Source organism: Vombatus ursinus, unplaced genomic scaffold (genome assembly GCF_900497805.2).
Source record: "Vombatus ursinus unplaced genomic scaffold, bare-nosed wombat genome assembly UNPS02014817.1, whole genome shotgun sequence".
NCBI lineage: Eukaryota > Metazoa > Chordata > Mammalia > Diprotodontia > Vombatidae > Vombatus > Vombatus ursinus.
Window position 1 is genome coordinate 1,435,443 of NW_020954595.1, and position 24,534 is coordinate 1,459,976.

The 24,534-nt window shown below is 44.1% G+C and overlaps 1 protein-coding gene across 2 annotated transcripts in view; it reads left to right on the forward strand.

The window, feature by feature from the left end:
• The window catches only part of ARHGEF3 (Rho guanine nucleotide exchange factor 3), a 301,199-nt gene that overhangs the window by 18,879 nt on the left and 257,786 nt on the right, over window positions 1-24,534 (forward strand). Inside the window, exon 2 of one of the 2 annotated variants that reach the window (XM_027835846.1) lies at window positions 13,022-13,111. In XM_027835846.1, coding sequence (XP_027691647.1) covers window positions 13,050-13,111 — 62 coding nt within the window. In that variant the 5' untranslated portion in view covers window positions 13,022-13,049. Of the gene's footprint in view, window positions 1-13,021; window positions 13,112-18,372; window positions 18,466-24,534 lie in introns of those variants that run through there. The other variant, XM_027835848.1, reaches the window with a different exon arrangement.

Genomic DNA, 24,534 nt, shown 5'->3' on the forward strand with positions numbered 1-24,534 from the left:
TCTCCACTGTGCCGCCTAGCTCCCCTAAACAAAACTCGATCTAACCAGTATTCATTAAGTGCAAGGCATTCTGTTGGGCATTGGGGTGGGGAGGGGGAGACCAAAATGAGGAAGGCTTCCTGCCCTCCAGGATGGTCAGGGCGGTGCCTCTGGAGCTTCTGTAGCTGGTCTCCTGCCCGGAGCCCACCTGGCTGAGTTCTTCTTTATGGTACCTTTTATTGACTTTATTTTAATTTTATAAAATTTTATTTTTAATTTATGGAATAGAGGTTTTCTATTGAGTGGAAGATGAAAGCCAGAGATATCTTTCTCTGCCCAGCCTCTTGGGTAGTTTAGCTCAAATTTCATTGTGGTTAGGTCAGTTGAGATGAGCGATTTTTTTCCGTGCTCATTTCACCAGACTGAGGTCATCTCAGGCCAGGCCAGGGGTGGCTGACCCTGCAGCTGCTTCTGACCCCATTAGCTGAGCCAGAATTTCTTCTGCAGCTTCTGGAAAAGAGGTCCTCTGGCCTAGGCGCCCCTGCTGAGTCCTTGCTGAACTTCTGGCCTTAGGACCTAGGTGGTTTTTCTCTTAGACACAATTGGTGCTAACTGCAGTTTAAGGCCTTCTGCCTTTTGTGGGCGAGTATCCCTGGGAGCAAGGACATCCCTTTGATGGATCAGTTCCTCCCCCACCCCCCCACCCCAACTCTTGCCCGTCTCTCTGGGCCAATGCACCTGAACTCACTGCAGGGTCTCACAGAGTGGAAATAACACTGGCCTAGGAACTCGGAGACCTGAGTTCTGATCTCACCTCTGACACTATCAGTCTGTGTGACCTCAGAGTAGTTGCTTGACCTCTCTCTCCAAGACTTAGTTTCCTCATCTGTTAAGTGGGGATAGTACCATCCTGGAACGACGCTAATTCTCCACCCCAAGGATCCAGTCCAGATCTTGCCAGTGTTCCCTTTATAATAGCCATCACCCCTGGCCTTGTCTCCGCCCTTATCACCTTTCACCTGATGCAGAACTGACCTCATGGTTCCCCTGCTCAATCAACTTCACTGGCTCCCTCTTCTGTCTGGGATAAAATGAAATTCCTCTAGTTACTGTTTTTAACCCTTCGCAGTCTGGTCCCAGGCCATCTCCCCTCCCCACTGCCATGTTCTCAAACCCGGGGATGGGGCCACAGTGGGCTTCTCTTTGTCCTCAGACACTCCACACTCTTCCCATCGCTGCCTTTATGCTGATGACCCCCATGCCTGGTGTGGGCTCTCTCCTCTCCTCTGCCTCATCAGGTGGATGGAGCTCAAATGACTTCTACATGACGACTTTCTGTTCCATAGCTGCCCTCCCTCCCCACCTGCCTCATCTTTAGCTGCTTGTAAGTGATCGTAAAGGGTTAGATACAAAATGCTCTGGTTGGCCTTCAAAGCCCTTCACAACCTCGCCCCCAGGCCTCTCACCTCTTAACTCCCAGAAGCTTACTTTTCCATCCAGTGACCCTGGCCTCCTGACTGTCCATAAACTAGACCCGCCATCTCTCAGTTTGGGCATTTTCTCTGATTCCCCCCATGCCTGGAGCACTCTCCCTCTTCCCTGGATTTCTGGCCTTCTTGGCCTCTTTTAAGCCCCAGTTAAGATATCACCTTCCACCTGAAGCCTTCCCCAGGCCCTCTTAACTCCAGGGCCTTCCCTCTGTTAATTATTTCCTATTTCCTATTTGTTTGCAGGTTCCCCCCATTAGATTGTAAGCTCCTTGAAGGCAGGGACTGTCTTTGGGCCTCTTTTTGTATCCTCAGTGCTAGTCCTGTGCCTGGCACGTAAAGACACTTGATACATGTTTCCAGACTGATCGATCATATTTATCTGTATTTAGTTTCTTTGTTTTTCTTCGGCACCTTCTTACATATGTCCTTGCTGTTGCCTCCATTAGAATGGAAGGAAGCCCCTTGGAAAGGGGGTGTTTCATTTTTGGATTTGTGCCCCTTCCCTCCCTGGCACGGTCCTTGGCACCCATTAACTGTTTGAGAAGAGCTTGCTACTTGACCGCCTTTTCTGCAGGGATGATGGACGGATTGATCAATCCCTGCAGCAGGGCAGCAGGTAGCTTTTGCTCTGGTGGATTCTTGGAAGCCTTGGCCCTCTGCCTTTGATTCAGGTCAACAAGCATTTATTCAGGGACTGGCGATACAAAGACGAAAGTGAAACTGCCCTTGGCCTCAAAGAGCTTGCGTTCCGTAAGGGGGTCAGGTGGAGAGAATGGGAACTGTGGACAGATAAACAACCCCAAAATCCTTACAGGGTAATGGATACCAATGGACACCAAACACCAACAAGCTCTGAGGGGGATGGGGGAGGCACAGTGGGGAGATCACGAACGGCTTCATGGTGGAGGTGGCGTCCGAGCTGAGCCCCAACAGAAAGCAATGAACTCCAAAAGGTGGAGATGAAGAGGGATAGCCTGAGGAGAAGCAGGAGATGAAGTGTCTTCTTGGGAGAGGCCCCGCTTTGGCTGAACTGTGGCTTGTATTGGGGGGAGGTAAACCAGCCTAGAGAGATAGGTTGAAGCCAGGCTATAGCAGAGGCCAAACGGATGAATTTTATTTTATTTTAGAGGCAGTAGGGAGCCTGTGAAGGTCCGTGAGCAGGGGAGTAATGTAGAAACTGTACACTGGGAATATTTCTTTGGCAACTCTGTGGAGGATAGACTGGAAAAGGCAGAGGCCCGGGGCAGGGAAACCAATGAGGAGATTGTTGCAAATATAGGTTTGGTTAAAGAAAAGACTTTTTGAGAATTAGAGGGGAAGGGGCTGCTTCCAGGGCTCACTGGAGGCCTGAAAGCAAAGCCTGGATGACCCCTTCCTATACAGGGGATCCATTTTCAGGCACATTTTGGACTAGACGCCCACTGAGGTATCCCCTAATTCCAGAATTCTGGCATTCTCTGGCCCTGGTGATTTTTAGGGACGCCAGCATAGAAAGAACTCAGGAGGCCCTCTCCACTCCCTAAGGCATCGTCCCAGAGATGAGGGAGGGCCAGCAAGCGGAATGCCAGTTCTGTGGCTCTACATTGTCTGTTCTTTGTGTCTGGCACCAGAGAGGCCTGCTGTGGAGGCCGGGCTGGGAGTGGTCTACAGACACAGGAACTTCCATTAAATGACAATTAGACCACGGAGTGACCGTTGGGTGACGGGGCTCCTCACTTTGCTGTTCACAGGAGCAGGGCTCTGCAGTGACAGGCTCTGCAGGCTTGTGCCCCCTCCTCCGTTGGGAGGGAGGGGTGAGGAAGCAAACCAGAGCAGGCCAAGCATGACAGAATGCCTGCCCCGACCTTGTGGGCAGTGATGGCACACCTGGCCGGATTCTCCGGTCTTACCGCCAAAGCCGTACCATTGTCTCCCTCGGCCCCAGGGAGGTGTGCTGTTAGCCACTCGTTGGCCAAGAAGCCGTCACGCTAGACCTTCAGGTGGGGGAGCTCTGAGGGGGCGCACAGGCGTTGGCTGTGACCTTGATTTTTGCCTACTCTCCCAGGGGAGAAGCATCCTCCTCCCTCCTCCCCTAAACCCCACTCAGAAGGCTACGGTGTGAGTTCTAGTCAGCACACTGGGCTGCCAAGAATGTTGCCCTGGCAGAGGGGGCTGTAGAAAACTCATGGAGTCATAATAGGGAAGGGATCTGGCCTACAATTCATTCCTTCCACTTCAGTAATCTGTAGTTCACATCGTCCTCTCTCTTATATCTGGGGAGTGTGATAAATGCTGGGTTACTGTATCCATGTGGTGAGTTTGGAATCAGGGGGCCTGGGTTCTAATTCTGCCTTTGCCACCTATATGACCCTGATTAATTTAAGCTTAGGCCTCAGTTTCCTCATCTATAAAAAAAAGGGAGGGAGGGTAATGGAATTGAACTAGATCTTTGATCTTATCTGTGTGACCTTGGACGAGTCACTTTCTCTTGACCTCAGTTTCCTCATCTGTTAAATGAGGGGGTTTGATCAGGTAATCTTTAAAGTCCCTTCTCAGAGGCAGGTGGGTGACTCAGAGGATAGAGCACAAGGCCTGGAGTCTGACCTCTGGTACTTACTTTGCGACCCTGGATAAGTCACTGCTGTCTGCCTCAGTTTTCTCAACTGTAAAATGGGGATAATAACAGCACTACCTCCCAGGATCAAATGAGAGAATTGTAAAACACTTAGCACAGTGCCTAGCATGCAGTGGGCACTAGATAAATGCTTCCTTCCTTCCCTTGCCCTTCCCCCTTCTAGCTCAGAACCAGCCCGGGTAGACTGCAGCCGCTCCTCACCAGTGGCCGCCCCAGGAGGGATCAGTGGTTTGCCCATGGCCGCCCTCAAAGACTGCTTCCCTCCTAAGGCAGTGCTGGGAGAGGGAATGCCCACACTCCCATCTTCACTGGTCCTTCACATTAGTAAGTTGGGGAAAAACTGGGCAGCTAAGTGGGGGGGGGGGGAATCCACCACAAATGGAATAGCAGAATTGGAACTGGACCTTTGAAGATGGTGTCATTCTTGCAGAATCACAGGAACTTAGAGGTCGCCTTGTCCAACGCTCCTCACCAGTGACGATTCATTATACCGCTGCTTTGGCCACGCCTTGTGTGAGGTTCTGAGTGGGGGTGAAATCCTTGGGAGTAGGGAAAGGATGGGCAGTGAGGTGACGCCATGGATAGAGCACTGGTCCTGAGGCAGGAGGATCTGGGCTCAAATTTGACCTGAGACACTTACGAGCTCTACTCAGATACTACCCTGGGGGAGTCACTTCACCTTGTTTGCCTCAGTTTCCTCATCTGCAAAATAAGCTGGAGAAGCAAATGGCAGACCACTCCAGTATCTCTGCCAAGAAGACCCCAAATGGGGTCATGAAGGGTCAGACACGACTCAAACAACTGAACAACATGTAAATGATGCTTATGTCAACTCCCAGACTCCCACAGTCGGAAATATGCTTTGGGAAGGTTGCTTCGGTAGTATGTAGGATGGATCAAAGAGGAGTAGGACAGGTGGTGGGAAATGAGGTAGAGATATGGGGGGCCCTGCATTTCGGGAGGGTTAAGAATGCTGCTTTTTACTTTAAAAAATTCTTTATCATTCTAGTTTACTCTATGAAGTCATACATTCATGGCAAATTTCCAAATGAATTTCCTTTAAAACTGCCCCTGCACCTCACCACTTTCTTTTTAAAAGGAATTAGTTTCTGCAAACATGAGTATCTCTTCTCACTGTCCTACTGAACAATTGAAAAAAAAATTAAATTTAAATTAAAACAACAGCAGCAACGAAATAGAGTCCTCTTAACAAATATGGATAGTCCAGTGAAACAAATGCCACGTTGGCCACGTCCAAAATGTGTGTATCATTTCACATTTTAAGCCCGTTGCATCTCTGGCAACGTGGCATATTTTATCTGAAGTTCTCTGGACTTATCATCATTAGACTGGTCAGAGGTCTAAAGTCTTTCAAAGTTATTTTTATCTATGATGTTGTTGTCATTGGATAAATTATTCTCCCAATTCTGCTCACTTCTCTTTGCAGTAGTCATGGAGGTCTTCAGTTTTCTCTCAGACTAGCCTTTTTGTCATTTCTTTAGGCACAGTAATATTCCATTCCATTCATATGTCATAATTGTTTAACCATTCTGTAATTGGAGGGCACTCATGCCATTTACAGCTTGAGGCTACTACAAAAATGGCTGCTGTTCTATTTTTGTATCTATAGAGTGATTCCAAAATCTTAATGCAATTTTAGGCTTTAATAATTTAAATGCTAAATAATAATATATTTGATATAAGTATTTTTAATTTTTATATGTAATGTAATTTAATATAATATAAATATTTAATAGCTTTAAATAAAAGCAATTAAAGTTTAAAACAATACTAAGGTACTTGGGACACTCTGTATAGGTCTTTTCCCTCTTTGTGTAATCTCTTTGTAGTATAGGCCCAGAAGTGGTAGAATGAGTCAAAGCGTAAGGCACAGTTTTGTAACTTTCAGGACTTAGTTCCAAATTGCCTTTCAGAATGTTTAGACCAATTCACAGCTCTACCACCAATCCATGAGTATACCTGTTTTTCTACAGTCCCTTCAACATAGGTCGTTTTTCTTTTTTGTCATCTTTGCCAATCTGATAGGTATGGGGTGGAACCTCAGAATTTCTTTAATTTTCAATTTTCTAATTATTAGTGAGCTAGAACATTTTTTTCACATTGTTGATAGCTCAGATATCTTCTTTTGAAAATTGCCTATTCATATCCTTTGGCCATTTATCTTTCAGGGAATGGCTCTTGGTCTTCTAAATTTGAATCAGTTCCTTATATATATTGGATGTGAGACTTATTCATTACAGAAACTTACTCCAAAAATTTCTGCCCCAATTACCTCTTTCCTTTCTCATTTTAACTGCATTAGATTTGTTTGTGCAAAAACTTTATGTAATTGAAATTTTCCATTTTATCCTTCTAAATTCATCTTTTATTTTGTCTCTGTGGCTTGTTTGACCATGAGCTCTTCCTCTATCCATCAACAGGTCCGGAAGGTAGTTTCCTTGCTGTTTGAATTTGCTCATGATGTCTCCATTTATTTCTAAGTCATAAGTTCGTGAAATTTGTCTTGGTACATACTGTGAGACGCTAGTTTATACCTAATTACTGCAAAGTTGCTTTCTTGTTTCCAGACAGTTTTGGTCAAATAGTTTAGCCTCAGTAACTGGGATGTTTGGGTTTATTGGACATGGTGCTGTTACTGTCTTCATTGCTTCTCTGTGTTGTATGCCATGGCATCTAGGGCCATCTCCAGTCACTCTGATCTGTATCTTGCCTCTGGACCCTTCTCCAGAGGAGAAGGTGAGGTTCAGCCTTCCCTCACTTAAATCCAGTTCACTTGCATGTCATGGCATCACCTCCCTGATATCATGGTCCTCTGCAAGAAGGAAGGACAAAGAACAACATGTTATCTGCCTAATCTAGTCCACTGATTGATTTATCTATTTTTTTTAACCATGACTATATAATTTTAATGATTACTGTTTTGTAGCATGATTTGAGATCTGCTACTGCTAGGCCCCCTTCTCTCCTATTTTTTTTTTCATTATTACCCTTGAGATCCTTGACCTTTTGTTCTTACATATGAATATATATATATATTTTGACTTTTATGAAGCTAAAATACCCCTTTAGTCATTTGCTATAGAATGGAATAATAAGTTAATTTAAATAGCATTGTCATTTTTATTATATTGGCTCAACTTTCCCATTAGCCATGAGCTCAGCCTACTCATATTTCTCCAATTAGGTCTGTCTTTATTCCTGCAAAGTGTTTTATAGTTGGATTTATATATTTCTGTGGTGTGCCTTGGTTGATTGACTTCCATATATTTTATAACTTACATAGTTTTGAATGGCATTTCTTTTTCTAGCTTCTTCCTGTTGGATTTTGTTGGCAAAATGTTCTAATGATTTATGCAGATTTATTTTATATCATCCAATTTTGCTGAAATCAAATCTTTCATTAAAGTTTTTTGTTTGACTCTTTAGGGCTTTCTAAGTGAGTCATCATATCTTGTGCAAAAAGTGATAGTTTTGTTTTCTCTTTGCCTATGCTTATTCCCTCAATTTTTCTTTTGTATTTTATTGCTACGGTTAGTCTTCCTGGGACTGTGATAAATAGTCGTGGTGATAAGGGGCACCATTGCTTTGTCTTTGATTTATATTGGAAAACCTTCTAACTTTTTTCTATTATATATGATGTTTGCTCTTGGTTTTAGATAGATATTAGTTGCTATATTAAGGAAAAGTTCATTTTTATAGACCTGAATTCCTATTTTTTCCTTTACTTTCTAGAGCTTTTTTTTCAAACAGAAATGCATGTTGGATTGTGTCAAAATCATTTTCAGCATCTATTGGTATAATTATGCAGTTTTTATTATTTTATGTTATTAACATGATTTATTATAATTATTATATTATATTTATAATTGTATTTATTATAATTATAGGCTTCCTTTTCTTGAACCAATCCTTTATTGCTGGTATAAACCCAACCGGTCATAGTATATAACCTTTCTGATATGTCTATTTGCTAATATTTTATTTACATTTTTAATATCAGTGTTAATTAAGGATATTGATGCACAGTTTTATCTACTTCATTTTTCCTTGTTTAGTTATCAACTCCATATTTGTATCATAGACAGAGAATGGTAGAATAACTTCTTTTCCTATTATTGCAAATAGTTTACATAATGTTAGAATTAAGTGTTCTTTGAATGTTTGATAGAATTTGCTTGTAAATCTAGCTAATCCTGGAGTATTTTTTTAACTTGAGAATTTATTTGTATCTTGTGCAAATTTCTTTTCCTGATATTGAATTATTTAAATATTCTTTTGTTAATCTGTATATTTAATGTTTTTCTACATATTCATCTATTTTCTTGAAGTTATCAATTTTATTAGCATGTAATTGGACAAAATAATTTCTGATAATTTCTTTCATTTCTTCTTTAATTTTTTAAAATCTCTTTCATTTTTGATGCTAACAATTTTATTTTCTCCTGCTTTTCAATCAGATGAGCTGTTTACCTATTTTATTAATTTTTCTAAAAAGCTCCTACTTTTATCAATTCCCTTTTTTGCTTTCACTTTTATTAATTTCTTCTTAAATTTTACAATTTCTGCTTTGTTGCTTAGTTGAGGGGTTTGGATTTGTTATTGATCTGATTCAAAGTTTTTTTTTTAATTGAGTGTTCAGTTCATTCGTTTGTTTTTTTCTCTTTTTTGTTAATGTGTTTAGAGATATAAAATATCCCCTAAGAACTGCTTTAGCTGCATCCCATAAGTTTTGGTATGTTGTCTTTCATTCTTGTAATTTTCTTTGATGAAATTTTCTATAATTTATTTTTTTATCAACTAGGTCTTTAAAATAATTTTATTTAGAATCTAATTACTTTTAATTCCTTCCTCAAGAACTTTATTAAATATAGTTTTTATTGTATTGTGATTAGTAAATGATGTTTAGTATTTATGCTTTTCAGTTTTTGTAAAGATGCCATTTAAGACTGAGAACTATATAAATTTCTGTGTATTCCCATTCTTTAATCATTGGAGATGTATTATCTCTAATTTTTCTAAGGTTCTATTCAGGTCCTTAACATATCCCTTGTTTTTCATTTTGTTTAGATTTGTCTAGGTTTGAGAGGGGTACTGTGAGTCCTCCATTATTCTAGTTTTGTTTTCTATTTGAGAGTGGTGTTGTTTGTCCTTTGTTCTTGTAGAGGACCATGATATCAGGAAGGTGATGCCATGACTTGCAAGTGAATTGGATTTAAGTGAGGCAGGGCTATGCAGTCAGCAGCCTCACTTTCTCCTCCAGAGCTGTCTGGGTCCAGTGGCCAGATACAGATCAGGATGACTGGAGATGCCCCCTGCCCCCCCCGCCAGCCTTTTTAAGCTTTTGAGAGTGTGATAATGTGAGGGATGAAATGGGGAAAGGAATGAGGGCAGTGTGCATAGGTGGTGAAGAGACCGCCAATTGTACTAGAAGTTGGGGATTAGTGGGAAATAAAGTTGGATGGCCAGAATGAGTTCTGATTATAAATGGCTTTGAAAAACAAGGAAAGGAGGTTTAGACATGACAGTGATGTACTTGCCATCCCACATGCCTAGAAGGCATCTCCTCCTCACCTCCTCCTTTCTCCTCCTTCCCTTTCTTTTTTTCAAGATTTATCTCTTTCCTGGTTTCCACCCCTCCCCAGAACAGCTGGTGCGCTCCCTTTATATTTGCTCTTTATATTTATTTGGTGTGTATTTGCATATGTATTCTGTTTGTGATTATCTGCTTTGTCACATAATAAGAATATTGTGTCCTTGTCACATAATAATAACAGTAACAACAATAACTAGGGGGTCACTGTGTTAAGTGCTTTATGAAACATCTCGTTAGATCCTCACAGCAGCCCTGAGGGAGGTGCTATTATCATCCCCATTTTACAGCTGAGGAAACTGAGGCAGGCAGCGGTTAAATGAGTGGGTAAGGGTTCATTCTTTGTCACTGTATCCTGGGGCTCTGGCACACGGGAGGCATAATTTAAATGCTGGTTGATTGATTGATTGATTGATAGAGGATAGCTGCATATTGACGTAGAGTGTGAGTGAGGCAAGGTGGTCAATTTAATCTGGGTTTGCTTCAGATCCGGACCCTCTGTTCCTCCGTCCCCCATTTCTCCCCTCACCCAGCCAGATGTGTTCTCCAGTGAATCCTCTTGTTCTCCAGGGAGGGGAAAGGACTTTCTAAGAGAAAGCATGCTGCTTTGCTGATAACATCATTTTTGCTCTACAGGTAAAATTCCGTGTTCAGCAACAACTGTTCCAAAGAAGGGCCCTGGAACAAAGCCCTTTTAGTGGTTTGGCAGAAGGCCCGACCTTGTTGGTCCGGTTTCCGCAAAGTCTGCAGGAGGCCCAGCGTGTAGGTCAAGTGCTTTCTTTCACCTCTGACACACCCAGGGCAGAGAGGAGGGTGCAGTCCTCCTGGGCCTGTTACTGTGGGCTCAAGCCACAATGATTCCTCACCTCTCTTCCCTCAGACCTCCCTCCCTTCACCCACCCAGGGAAACTGAATAGATGAGGGTGGTCCTGCTAAAATCTGGGTCTGGAGGTTCTCGGGCAGCATGGCAGCCTGGGTAGAGTCCTGGGCTGGGGGGTTGTGAAGACGACCTTGACTTTCATCCCCGGCCTGCTTGGGGAACTGGAATAGCTACAGAATCATAGATTCAGAGCCAGAAGGGACCTCAAAGGATGTCCAGTTCAACCCCCTCTCTTCCTAGACCCTCCAGGGGGTAAGTGTTGGAGGCTCCCAAACAGTGTTCAAGGAAGGGGCCCAGTGTAGTCATCTCCCCGTTTCCTACCAGGGGCACTGCTTTTGGACTTTTCCATCGTGCATGCCCCCCTCTGCTGGGTGCCTTCTTCCCTCTCCCTCTGTACCCTGTTTTCTCTCTTCTTTTTTGTTGGGTAGTCTTGCCCCGTTAGATTGTAAGCTCCTTGAAGGCAGGGACTGTCTTTTTTTTTTTTAATTTGTCTTGGTATTCCCAGTGCTTAACACAGTGCCTGACACAGGGTAGGCACTTAGGAATTGACTGAAAGATAGGTTGTGGCCAGGTTGTGAAAGGCTTGAACAACATTTATATTTAATCTTTAGGTGATGGGAGCCCCTGGAGTTGATTGAGTGAGATGGTCAGATCTGTGCTTAAGGAATATCAGTCTGGCAGCCGAGTGGAGGATGGACCACAGGAGGGAGAGACTGGAGGCAGGGAGGCCAATGAGGAGGCCTTTTCAATAAACTGTGCGAGATAAGATGGCGGCCTGAATTTCGGGACTAGCTGTGTGAGACATGGGGCTGGATTCGACGGATGATGTGAGGAAGCTGGTGATGCAGGCCTTAGAGTACTGTTAATAAGTCATTAAAATTTAATAAAACAGGGCCAATAGGTGGCGCAGTAGAGACATTGAGACTGTTGGGTCTTTGGCTGTTTGTGGTTGGGGATGGGGGGGGTGGGTGGGAACTCCTGCATTAAATGAATGACAGCATAGCATGCAAATAATAGGGCCAGCTGGGTGGTACAGCGGGTAGAACACCAGGCCTGAACTCAGGAGTTCAAATCCAGCTTCAGACACTTACGAGTTGTGTGACCCTGGGCAAGTCACTTCACCCTGTTTGCCTCAGTTTCCTCATCTGTAAAATGAGCCGGAGAAGGAAAAGGCAAACCACTGCAGTACCTTTGCCAAGAAAACCCCAAATGGGGTCACAGTCAATTGGACATGACTGAAAATGACTGAACAACAACAAAGCATTTACGTAGCTCTGTAAGGTTTGCTAAGAGCAGTACATGTTACCTAGCTTGTACCTCACAACAGCCCTGAGAGGTAGGTGCTCTCTTTGTACCCATTTTACAGATGAGGAAGCTGAAGCTGGCTTGTCCAGGGTCCCACGGCAGGATTCAAACTCGGACTTCTGGACTTCAGGTCCCGCTCTATCCCCTCTCTCTCTCCACTGCACTGCCTAGCTGCCCCAGTAGACTGTGTGATCAGCACCACTTTAGTCATCTCAGTCTTCCCCTGACCAGAGATGTCTGGCCAAGGAATTTTGAATCCCACTTGAATTCCTGGTCCTGGCCTTTCAAGGCTCTGCGCCAGTCAGTTCTCTCCGCCTCTCCTTTTCCTGACCTCCCTCTCATGTGCTTTCATTTGACCTCCCTTTCGTAGGCAGACAAATCTACGTATCCCCCTCCAGACTGATGCCTCCATCTCTAACTTTATTCGTGATAATCCATGATCGGAGAATGCCTTTTCCCTTTCTCTGCCTGACTTAGTCCTTCCCCTTTCTTTCTTCCCTGCTTAATTTCTTTTTAATTTCTTTTAAAATTTTTAATAATTTAAAAATTATTTTTTAAAATAAGTTTTTATTGAGACACGTTGTTTAATATCCCTCCTGACCAGGGACCCCACTTTTCCTGATTGAAGACTGGCCCTCCTGGAACACTTTCAGCCATGCTTGACCCCGCTCCCCCCCCCCCCATCCGATTCTGGAACCAGGAACCATGAGTCATCGTCAGATTAATCCCGCTCTTCTTGCTGAATGGGGTGTGTCAATCTGCTTAGTTCCCTTTAGTTCTTTCCCACTTCAAGGCTCCTGTCCCTGGTCTCCACTCCCCCGTCCAAATAGTTTCCCTTATTAGAGTGTAAGTTTCCTAAAGGCAAGGGATGTCTTGGCTTTTGTAGTAAAGTGATCAACACTGAGCTTGACGCAGTCAGCATTTAAGAAATGGTATTTAATTAATTCATTCACAAAAAAATGACCCTTTCTCTGCCTCAAGGAGCTTATTGTGCCCAGGTGAAGGGGGTCTATGGAGGAGCCAAAGAAAGTCCACATTCATTCCTAGGCTTAGATGCCATACAAAGTTTGGAGAATTGTTCCACCTACAACAGGCACTTAGTAAATATTAATTGACTGACGTATGTATTCCTTTTTTTTAAGGAGGGAGACCCATGCGAGGAGGCCAGCAATGGACAATTCCACAGTAATGAGCCAGTATGCCTGCAGGGGAATGGAAGACAAGAAGGAAAGGTAGGAAAGCCAAAACTAAAAAAGCAAACTAAGGAAAACCAGTTCCCTGAGGGGAGGCGCTTCTGTTTTCTGTACCTAATCCAGTGCCGGTAGATCTGGTGCTCACCATTTGTCTGATTGACTTGAATACCACCTGGGTTAGGAACCCAAGGCCTTCTGGGCAGGCCTCGAACCAGCCAGGGCCCCTCCTGACTTGCCTCTTTGCCTTCCTGCCATTAGGGAGAGGAAGATGGTTTCTTGGTGGGAGTGATTAGAAACCATCACTAGTTACACACCAGCTTCCTTCAGTCCTGGATGAGGCTTAACTCTAAGGTCATACTTCTTTTCATAGGGGAAAAAATAGATGTAGCGTTGAAATGCCTCTATGTGCCGGGGCTGTGGATACAAAGTCCAGGAGGCAAGTGCCTGCCCTCAGGGAGTGTAACAGCCAGGTGGCCGGAAGCTCACTGAACGTGGTTCAGATGGGGGGGTGGGATGAGATGGTGGTTCAGAGGCTGCTGTCTTACTGAGCCTCCCTTGGGGAATCCACATCCTTCTGGGCAGGTCTCCTACGCCTGTTTTCCGCCTTGATAGAGGACTAGGTGAATGTATACGTACAGTAGGGTGTAGGTCAGGGTGGGTGGATGGATCCAGGAAGAACTTGGCAGTGACTTGGCCGGTATCTGGGATGGCTGGGCTGGACGCATAGACCTTCCAAAGCAGAGGACGCTCCTGCTGTGTGTGTTGTGTGTCTTGGAGCTTTGGGGTGAGGGTGAGTGGGGTCAGCCGAGGAGCCCAGGCTTGGCAAAGAGAGCAGGATAGGTGACCCCGGCTGGCCAAGAATACCTCAGGTATATGGACCTTTTGGAACAACAGCTTGTACCCAGAGTGATGAGCAGGCGGCAGACTTCCCCAGGAAAAGGTCTCTGTCTCTGCTTCCAGAATTCTGTAGAAAGAGGAAGCCCCCCCGTCTGAGTGGCGGGCAGGCAGATCTGGCGTGGGTCAGACTGATCCAACGCTTCTCTTTCTGACTCATGTAAATGTCCCTCCTGGGGACCCTGGGCAGCAGGCCTCTGCCAGGGAGCAGCATGACACTTTCCTGGTGTCGGCTGGACTCTTTGGGCCCTCCGAGCCAATGAGCTGATTTGGCTGGGGTTTTGCTGAATCTGATGGAATAAAGCTTGAGGCTGATGAAAGCCTGTGGCTGTGAGTCTGTCAATGAGCAAGATTGTTCACCTTTGTGAAGACACCGTCACACCCATCAGCAAGGTGCCCCCTGTGTGGAAGGGGCAGGGCACGTGATGCTAGGGTTCGAGGAGAGGCCTTGGGGATCCCAACTCCCATTTTGAGCAAAGGAATACTAACCTGGCAGGAGGATTTTGCATCAAACAACGCTCCTCTTCCTGGTGAAGGAGTACTGAGCATTTACTGAAAACGGGGAGGATGTCCTACAGAAACAGAAAGCCTGGGCCCTGCCTTCCAGCTGTTTCCAGTCTCGAGCCTGTTTCTTAAGCTTAGGAATCGGAGTGAGAAATACGTCTCTTCCAGATCTTGGCCAGGTGGTGCCTGTCCTCAAGGGGAGGAGATGAGTGTCAGTCCCTTGAAGTTGGGGACTGTGCAGTGCCTGGCACATAGTAGGTACTTAATAAATGCTTGCTATCCCACTTCCTATTTTCCTAAATCCAGTAAGAAAAAAATTTTAACCCTAGAGCTCCAGTTTCCTGTAGATATGAGTTGCATATGCCGATTCCTTCACTTTCAGATTACTCATTTAGCCCTTGGGAGACTTGCCAGGTTTTTCCCTGAGCTTCTACAAGTATATTTTAAGGCAAGCCCCCTTTTTCTTTGAGCAGAACCGCAGGGGACTGATCACTAATATGTTAGCCATGCAATGGGATATGTAGCCAGCTGCCCAGACCCCACCCCCAACTGTCCGGTCAGTGCCCCTTTGTCCCCTTTCTGACTGGACATAGATTCCATCTCCCCATTGCCACACCTTCCAGAGGGAACTTAGTATCCCTTTTTCCAGTCCAACCCTTAGGCCCAGTCCCTTCTTCCCAGTGATAGTAGGTTGAGCCCCTCAAACTCCCCCTCTTTGCAGGGCAAAAACTCTAGTCTGAACTAAAGTTCCCCTGGCCTTGCCATCCACCCCGAGGCTGCATCCTTAGGACCTCATCCCTGAGCCCTCCTAGAGGTGATGTCTTCCCCACCCTGCCACCCCAAGTTAGGCTGGGAGCTCCTTGAAAGCATGGACTGTTGTCTTTTTTCCTTTTGTATCCGCAGCAGTTACTGCACCCTGCTTGGTGCCAAGTAAGCACTTAATAAATGCCTTTTCAACCTTTCATTCACTCACTCCCTGGGGGTCATGTTTCCAGTTTGTAGCAGGGTGAGGATTAAAATCCAGATTCACTTACACAGTAGGAATACAGTGCACTTTCTTTGGAGCTCCTCAAGTGAGCAGGACAAAATGGTCAGTAGTGAGGAGAAACCAGGCTGGCTTTTCAGTCACCAATGTCTTGTTGGATGATAGGGGGTTCGAGGCCTTTGTCTGCAGCCTGGCTGCATGCTACCCTCACAGCCCATTGCCACAGGCAATTTTCAGCAAGGAAAGACCAATTCAAGAACCCATCTGCAGGCGATGCTGCTTCCTACAGCCCCTCTGATATTGTTTGCACCAATTTTGAAGACTTTTATCTCTTTGCTGCTTTCATCCATCATTCTTAGCTTTGTTGTCTGGAGTCAAACAGACCAAGTCTTCTCTCTCTTCAGTGTGATAGCCCTTCACAAACTTGAAGACAGTTATCACATCCTCCCGAGTTACGTCTTCCGCAGGCTCAATATTCCCAGTTTCTTTAGATGGTCCTTAGAAGATGGGACCTCACAGCCCTTCACTATCCTCTTGTCCTTCTCTGAGCAATCTCCAGTTTATCAATGTCGTTAACCAGGGGTGGGGAACCTGTGGCCTCCTCAAGTGAAGCAGATTTGTTCTGTGAAGTTTGGATTCAGTCAAAGGGCTGCACTTGAGGACCTAGAGGGTCACATGTGGCCTCGAGGCCAAAGGTTCCCCACCCCTGTCTTTAACTAAAGCATGGCACCCAGAACTGAATACAGTAATCCAGATGTCTGCCCAGGGCAGAGTAAAATAGGACTGTCACCTCCCTAGGACTCAATAAGCATTTGTTAAGCACCTGCTGTGTGCCAGATGCTCTTCTAAACACTGGAGAGCCAAAGAAAAGAAGTAAAAAAATATGATCTTTGCTCTGGAGGTGTTCTTGTTCGAATGGGGGAGAAAACATGCAAAATATAACACACACACACACACATGCACATGCACACCCGCGTGTGCACACGCACATGCACATGTGTACATACACACAGCATAAAAGGAAACTAAATGGACTGAAATGATATAACAACAACAACTTGAAGGAAACCAGAAATCCCAGGAAGCAAGAATGAGGAGTGAGAGCCTCCTAGGCATGGGGTATGACCAGTGCAAAGGCATGGGGTCTAGAGCACTGTCAATGATTTCCTGAATTCTTTGGGCTGCCATAGCCTGCTGTTGGGTCATTCAACTTGTAGCCATTACTCCTCATTCTCTCCTGGTTGGGAAGTATGATGAGAGAAATGATTTTTAATAACCAGTAATTTGGGGAGATCTAGAGTTCTCCCTTCTTCTAAAGTCCTGTTTTTAAAAAGTGAAACTCTCTTGAAAGACATTAGTGATAATGAGATTGAATTAACTCTCCTCAATCTTGGGCAGACCCCACCCAACCTTCCAAGGAATTTAATCTACGGTGGGGAAGCCCATTATATTCTACTCTGGTTTGAATGGGGATGAATTATTTGATTAGATTGACCAAAGTGGGGGGTGGTAGTATGGGTCTACAGATAAGGCTTTCCGTGGAAGGGTGACATGATGTCACTCTCAGCCCCTCATTTTAATGTAGCCTGCCTCCCATTGTGTTACAATAAGAGATGATTGCCACTCCTCTTCCGAAAGAACACAGAAACCCTGAACCGGCTGCCATGATAGTCTTTGGTCTAAGAGAGACAGCCAAATAACCATTCTTTTATTAATAAAGTGCTGGCCTTATTAATAAGATGATTAAATTAGCCAGAAACTATATCTCTTGATCCTTTTTAATCTCTACAAAGGGATTCCCTAGCTGATGAGATCGACTTTTTTAACCTCACATATAAACTTTTCATTTATATCTAAAATTTCACGTTACTATATTTAGCCCAGTCTTCAGCCTATCTGGGTCTTCTTTAACCCTGAGCCTGTGTGTCAGCCACTTCGCCTCACTTTGTGCCATCTGCAGGTTTGAATCAGCATGCCCATGGCTGTCCCTTTACCCAAGTCATTGAGAAAAAATGGTGAATAGATAATTCTCTCATTTGGTTATCGAATCCTCTTTTTCAACATTCCTGGGAAATTCTCTTGCAGGCTTTCCTGAAATAGGATGGTTGGGTTCTGTTTGTCATAGGTTCTAGGAAGCCCAGTAATTCTGAGCTTTTCTTCAATGTCTAGACCTTTCACATTTGGTTGTGTAAAATTCAAATCTTTTTCTATTAGAATAATTTTGTGGGCTCATTCTTCTGCCCCTTTTGTTGTTTTTACTGTCTTCTCCTTTGCTAAAATAATTCTGCTTTTCATGTAACCTATTAAAATGGTTTTTTTTAATAGCCTTTTCAAAATGTGTTGAATCAAGTCAAAACAAGCATTTATTAAGCACCTACTGTTTGTCAGGCACTGTGCTAAAATGCTGGATTTCATTTTCCTCCTCTCCTGAGATTTCTTAATAACACACATTTCTTTCGTCTCATGATACTCGACTATTATTTCATTTCTTCCTTATTATCCATTTTATTTGTACTTTGAGAAAATTCTAGTTTTGCAAAAATCCAGTTTTTGCTCTAGTTACTTTTAATGCTTCATATCTTTTCATTATGTTTGTGCTTTTGAACATTTTTTGTTGATTTCCTCATCTTATTTTTTCTTTCCAAAAACAAGTTTTTCTTGGGGGCTGCTGGTAGTTGTGGGGGTTTTTTTGTTGGCATTTCTTTTGCTGTTGTCTAAAGAGAATGTTGTGACATTCCCTTGCTAGCTCTCACTCCCGTCTTCCTGGAAGTCGTAGTGTTTAGGGCCAGAACGTTTGTGTGCTTAGTTAGCTAACTGTCCAAGGCCAGTCTCAGAGGAGTTCAGCCTCCCGAGAGGATCATGAATAGTACTTTGTCGCTGGTGTGCAGGGTTTTGAAAGCCTTGGACAATGTGGGGCTTTTACTGATGACTCAGAGCAGGCGTGAACCCACGGAGGGAAAAGAAGAAGAGAGCTGCCTGCCCTAAGATACTGAAACCTTGTCATTTCATTGTAAGTTCAAGGGAGGGCTTTTGTTCATGAGCGATGGCTGCTCCAGCTGGGGAGGAAATCCAGTTTGGGAACTGGGGTCTCAAGGCTCCAGAAGGAGCTGGTCGTTGTTTGAAAACTGTTTCTCTTTTGGTCTCAATTGCCCTGTGGGGCAAGAGAGAGTAGTAGCAGTTCACCCATATTTACTACAAAAGGGAGTCAGCTGATTTTTCTTTTCAGGACAAGGGCTGGATTCCTTCCAAGGGCTGGTAGAAGGGAACTCATTTACAGGGGGGAAGTGCTGCCCAACTCCTTCAAACACAGTTTGGCAGCCTGAGAGAGAGAGAGACAGAGACAGAGAGACAGAGACAGAGAGACAGACAGAGAGAAAAGAGAGGAAAAAGAGGAGGGAGACAGAAAAGGAGGGGAAGAGAGGCACAGAGGGTGGGAGGGAGGAGGAGAGGGTGAGGAGAGCAGGGAGAGGGATTCATTATCTGAGGTTTTGGCCAGGCTATCTTTATCTGCTGTAATTGTTGGGAAGAGATTTAAGAGCAAACTGCACATGGCCCAGAATTTTGGAGGGAATTAAAGCTGTCCTCACTGTAACAATTTCTTTTCCCTTTTGGGGTACTTCTCATGTCTCAGTGTATCTGTCTTTTGGGCTGTGTGTCTTAGGGAAAAAGAATTCAGAAGTCACACAGCCAGACTGTGACACAAGGTCCCCTTTGTCCTCCCCTATCCCCCTCCCCCCCATCTCCTGCTGAGTAGCAGGAGGTCATCATCATTTTCCCAACACCTGCTTATCAAAATTGTTGGCCTGTTCTTTATATAGACTACTCCTGTCTTCTCCCAGCTCAGAGGGGGCACTGGAACATAAACTAGAGTAGACTGGGGAAAGCAGTCCTAGAGGCAGCCAATAAAGGAAGGAGAATGTTTGCTGGAAGCATGGCCCCGACTGTATTTTGTTTGGCAGGTGGCGTCCTGTGTTTTGCCTAAACGGATATAATAATGATGGTTATGACAATAGATTCAGAAAGCACTACAACAAAAATCTATCGCTGGTTAATAAAGCCCAGGGTCATTGCCCTGAGACATTGACAACACAGTTAACACCTTCCTCAAAACAGCTCAAGATTCAGGATTGGAACCAAAAAGCCCCTCTCTGGGCAGTGGCCACATGAGCTCAACCAGCAAGAAGCCCAGGTAGAAGCGTCAAAGGATGTGGGTTTATTTACCGAAGCAGAGAGATCTATGATAGCAATACAAGGCTAGGTTATTACCACCAGAAATTACAGAAGGTTCATCCTGTAAAAACCTGAACACTTCCAGGGCAGATTTTGTAGTGGGAAGGGTAGAACGTGCGTACCGTATCACTGCAGGCCTCTCTTGAATAACCAGTGGTCAGAAATGTGCTCCAGAAACTCCCTAACCTTCATAAACTAATTGCAAGAAATCCTCGTACTGCAAATCTGTTGTTGTTCAGTCATTTCAGTTGTGTCCAACTCTTTGTGATGTCTTACGGAGGTTTCTTGGCAAAAATGCTGGAGTGATTTGCCATTTCCTTCTCCAACTCATTTTATAGATGAGGAAACTGAGACAAACAGGATTAAGTGATTTGTCCAGGTTCACATAGCTATAAGTGTCTGAGGCCAGTTTTGAACTTGGGAAGATGACTCTTCCTGACTCCAGTCCTGACGCTCTATCCACTGTGCCACCTAGCTAACTCCCAAATATCCTTTAGAATTCAAGTAATCAACTGTCCTTCGACTAGAGCTTTATCTCGGACAAAATTGTTCGCTTGGACATATCATTGACCCATAAAAATTTGAGAACATTTATATAGATGCCATGAGCTTCAGATTATGTAGAATAAAAAGCACAGAGATCCAGCAGAAGAAATCAAAGCCATGTGGGAACCCATTATCCTGTGTGCTGCAGAATTCCAACAGTTGCTATCCATGAGCCTCCAGAAGATGAGTTTATATTTGTACAAGTTTGTTCCATAAGGCCTGCCTAGTGGTCATCTGGACATTAAACGTCAAATAACATTAATGGGATAAAGACTTGTCTCAGGGTTGTTTCCATCTGAATGCCATCAAATATAAAATGAGAAAACTAAATCGCTCACGTTTATGGAGCACTCACTGCAAGGTTGCAAAGTGCCTGATATGCATTATCTCATTTGCTATAATGTTTGATTCTTTGCTCCAAGCAGTAATAATGGTAATTACCATCCATAAAGGGGCTTATAGTATGCTAGCTCTTTACAGGTACAAAGAGCTTTCTAGACGTTGACTTATTAGAGACTGACAATAACTGTGGTACAGCGAGAGGTACGTGACCATGGGCAGATCATGTATCTTTTCTATAAAGTGATATGGGTAGAGACAACCTGGTGTAGAGGGGTGGCCTCTGAGTCAGGAAGGCAAGTCATTCAGCATCTCTCAGTGCCCCAGACACTTCTCCAAGACTGTCATCCTACTAATGAGTTGTTGACCAGCTCTGCATTGGTGCAGAGGTTTCTACAAAAGGATTCACTGTATCGATGAAATAACAACATTTGGACCAAAAAAATTAAGTGCCAAGAGAGAAATGATACCTCTGTTTATTGATGAGATAGTGTCTGTGGTTGTAAGTCACAGCTGTTCTAATGGTTCAGGTTCAGAACTGGAATGAGATAGGAGACCACTGATCACTACTTAACAAAAGGAAGTTGACTTGGTCATGGCAGCCCAAGGACAGCCAGCTGGGATACAGCGTTGATTCCACTGGACTTGGCTTCTGGGCCTCCGAGTTGGCCAGGTTGGTCCAATGGTCAGAAGTCAGAGAGGAGCTGATCATCTCAAAGTAACAATAATATTGTAAGATGATCGGCTGTAAATGACTTCACTGTTCTCAGCAATACAACAATCCAAGACAACTCTGAAGGACTTAGGATGAAAATTGCTATCCATCCCCAGAGAAAAAACTGACGGTGTCTGAATGCAGATTGAAGCATGCTTTTTTAAAAAAATTTTTCTTGAGTTTTGTTGGTTGTGTGTGTGTGTGTGTGTGTGTGTGTGTGTGTACCTTTTCTTTCACAACATGACTGTTATGGATATGTTTTGCATGACTCCACATGTATAACCTATATCGAATTGCTTGTCTTCTCAATTAGGGGTGGGGTGGGGAGAGAATTTGGAATAAGTTTTAAAAACAAATGTTAAAAATTGTTTTTACCTATAACTGGAGAAAATAAAATACTAAATAAATAAAAAAAGAAAATTAAAGAAAAAAAAAAAAAAAGGAAGTCAGAGAGGAGGCTTTGGCTTTTTGTACGTGGGCCACCAGGAAGCCACTTCGGTAGATCCTTAGTCCCCTGAGCCAATTATATCTTGAGGACAGTTTCAATACCTTTTAAAGACAAATGAACCAAGTATCTGTATTTGGTAGATATTGCTATCATATCTGCAAGGAGTCCCAAAGGTCTTAGGGAAGCCTTGAGCTTCAAAGAGTTACATAAATGTCAGTCATTATAATTATTGCTATAATGTAACATTAGTAATATTAATAAAATAGCCTAATGATAGTATCATAATATTATTTCAGCCTTTAAATAATATAGGATACTTTACAATTAGAGAGTTCTAGAGCTCATGAGGTTCATTTCCATTCTACCTTTTTTTCTTATTCTTCCCCATAAATAGGCTTGGGGTGTAGTGTAGAAACTGGAGCATTTATGAGCCAGCCCACACCCCCAGCCCACGCCCGTCCTGTCCACTTTGCTTGGGGAGAGACAAGCCCAGCTGTACATGCATTCCATATGACCACATGAGCTATATTTTTAGGGGCAGCTGTTTTGCTCTGTATGGTTTGGCCATCTGGAGAAGGGAGATGAGAGAGCTGCTCCCCCAGACCCACCCTGCTCCCACTGCCTGTTAGGATCAGATTGGGGTGTGGGCGAGTCATTTGTCTTTCCTTCCCTGAGGTGGTTTCTCCTTAGAAAAATGAGGGGAGAGTTGGGAAAAGAGTAAAGTATTTAGGGCTGCTGGTGGTGCAAGGTAAGAAGAAATTGTCAGTGACTCTAGCCTTGGGACTGTCCCTTTGTCCTTGTCGTGCCTTAGTTTCATCATCTGTAAAATGGAGGGGGTCGGAAGAAGGGTGTATTTGCATAAGCAGTGCCCGATCCTTGGGAAGCATTTATTGAATGCGTGTTGATTGAGATTATGAACTCCAAGATTCTATTGTAATCTCCATTAGGAAGGCTTTACTTGAGGATGAACGCCAGTGCTTGAACTTGGGTCATAGGGCCTGAGTTTGAATCCTGGCACTGTGTGACCTTGGATGAATCATTTAATCTCTTGGGCCCTCTGTACTTTCATTCATTAACTTGGGGGGGGGGGGGTTGGTCTAGATGACTTCTGGAATCCAATCCAGTAAACATCGATTAAGCACCTCGTATGTGCCTAGTGCTGGAGATAGTTAATAAAAAGAAAGATGGTTTCTGCCTTCGAGGAGCTTACAGTCGAAAGGAGGAGACAACACATAAAAGGAGGCAGGAATGGGGGCTGGGCAGGAAAGGGAGACAGAACTCTTGTTCCATGGAGTTGAAACCAGACAGGGCAGCAGATGCTGAGTGGAGCGAGCCGAGAGTTCAATTTCTGTCCTCTATAAAGGAAGGTCTTGGGGGGAGTTTGGTACTCTACCCTTCCAGATGAGAGAGGAGGCTAGGGGGGTGGGGGAAGCAGTGTTAATCAAGGCTTGAGTTAGATCATAAGATTTAGAGTAAGGAGAGACTCCTAGGCATTATCTACTCCAGTCCCCTCATTTTACAGATGAGGAAACGGAGGCCCAGGGAGGTTAAATGATTTGCCCAAGGTCACACAATGTAGTAATGGCTAGAGGTGGGATTTGAGCCCAATTCCAGGCTATATAACTAGTACTCTTCCTATGACAGCTACCTAGAAAAAAGAAGGAGGCAAATTGGCAAAACTGCCCTGAACACTTGGTGACTAGAGATTATGTAGTCTTGTTTTAGACTTCATGTAACTTCCTTTCTGGAATTTCCACATTTTCATTCCTTTTTAGTATGACCAAATCTCCAAATTCTTTTTTTTTTTTGTTGGTGTGTTTGAGTGTAAAGGATATATGCCTCCTGCTTGCAGTAATACCCCCATTCCTCCCTTCTGAGTATCCGATTCAGGCCCGTCCTTTGATGATCAGCCAAAGGCCCCCTCCCTCCCTGAAGCTTTTTCTGACCCCTCCAGCCTAAAGTGGTCGATCGCCCACTTTTCTGATTGCCAGGACGTTATACTCCAGCCCTTCAGAACTGTCAGATAGCTGGGTAGTCAAATAAACGTACAAGATAAAGAATAAAGTCTTAACCCAAGAACTTTAGCATTTAACAGGTTGGAACCGGGCAAGAGAACATTCAAAAAACAAACCATGAAAGTTTTTGTTCTGGGTCCCTTCCCAGAGTCTGCCAAGGAATGTCGGTTCTGCTGCCTGGGACTTGGTTTTCATATATGCACACACATTTACGTGTGTGTGTGTGTGTGTGTGTGTGTGTGTGTGTGTGTATGTATGTGTGTGTGTGGGCAGTCCTTATGCAGTTTTCATTCAGTTGACCTTATTCTCCATCCTCTCATTGAAGTCCTTCTATTTGTCCTTGAAATCATATTTATCTCTATTATGTATTACACACACACACACACACACACACACACACACACACACACACACACACGGCAGCTAGGTGGTACAGTTGATGGAGCACCAGACCTGAAGTCAGGAAGACCAGCTCAAATCTGGCCTTGAGACACTTACTAGCTGTGGGACCCTGGGCAAGTCACTTCACCCTGTTTGCCTCAGTTTCCTCATCTGTAAAATGAGCTGGAGAAGAAAATGGCAAACCAGTATCTTTGCCAAGAAAACCCCACAAGAGGTCACAAAGTGTCAAATGCAACTGAACTGTCCAAACAACAACATACGTACGTGCATATAATAGTAACAATAAAATGATAAATGCACATACACAGGTAGGTAAGACATATTTTATTTGGGGTTAAGGAACTCTCAGTGGGGAAACCCCTTCAACCAATGGAAATTTCTCTA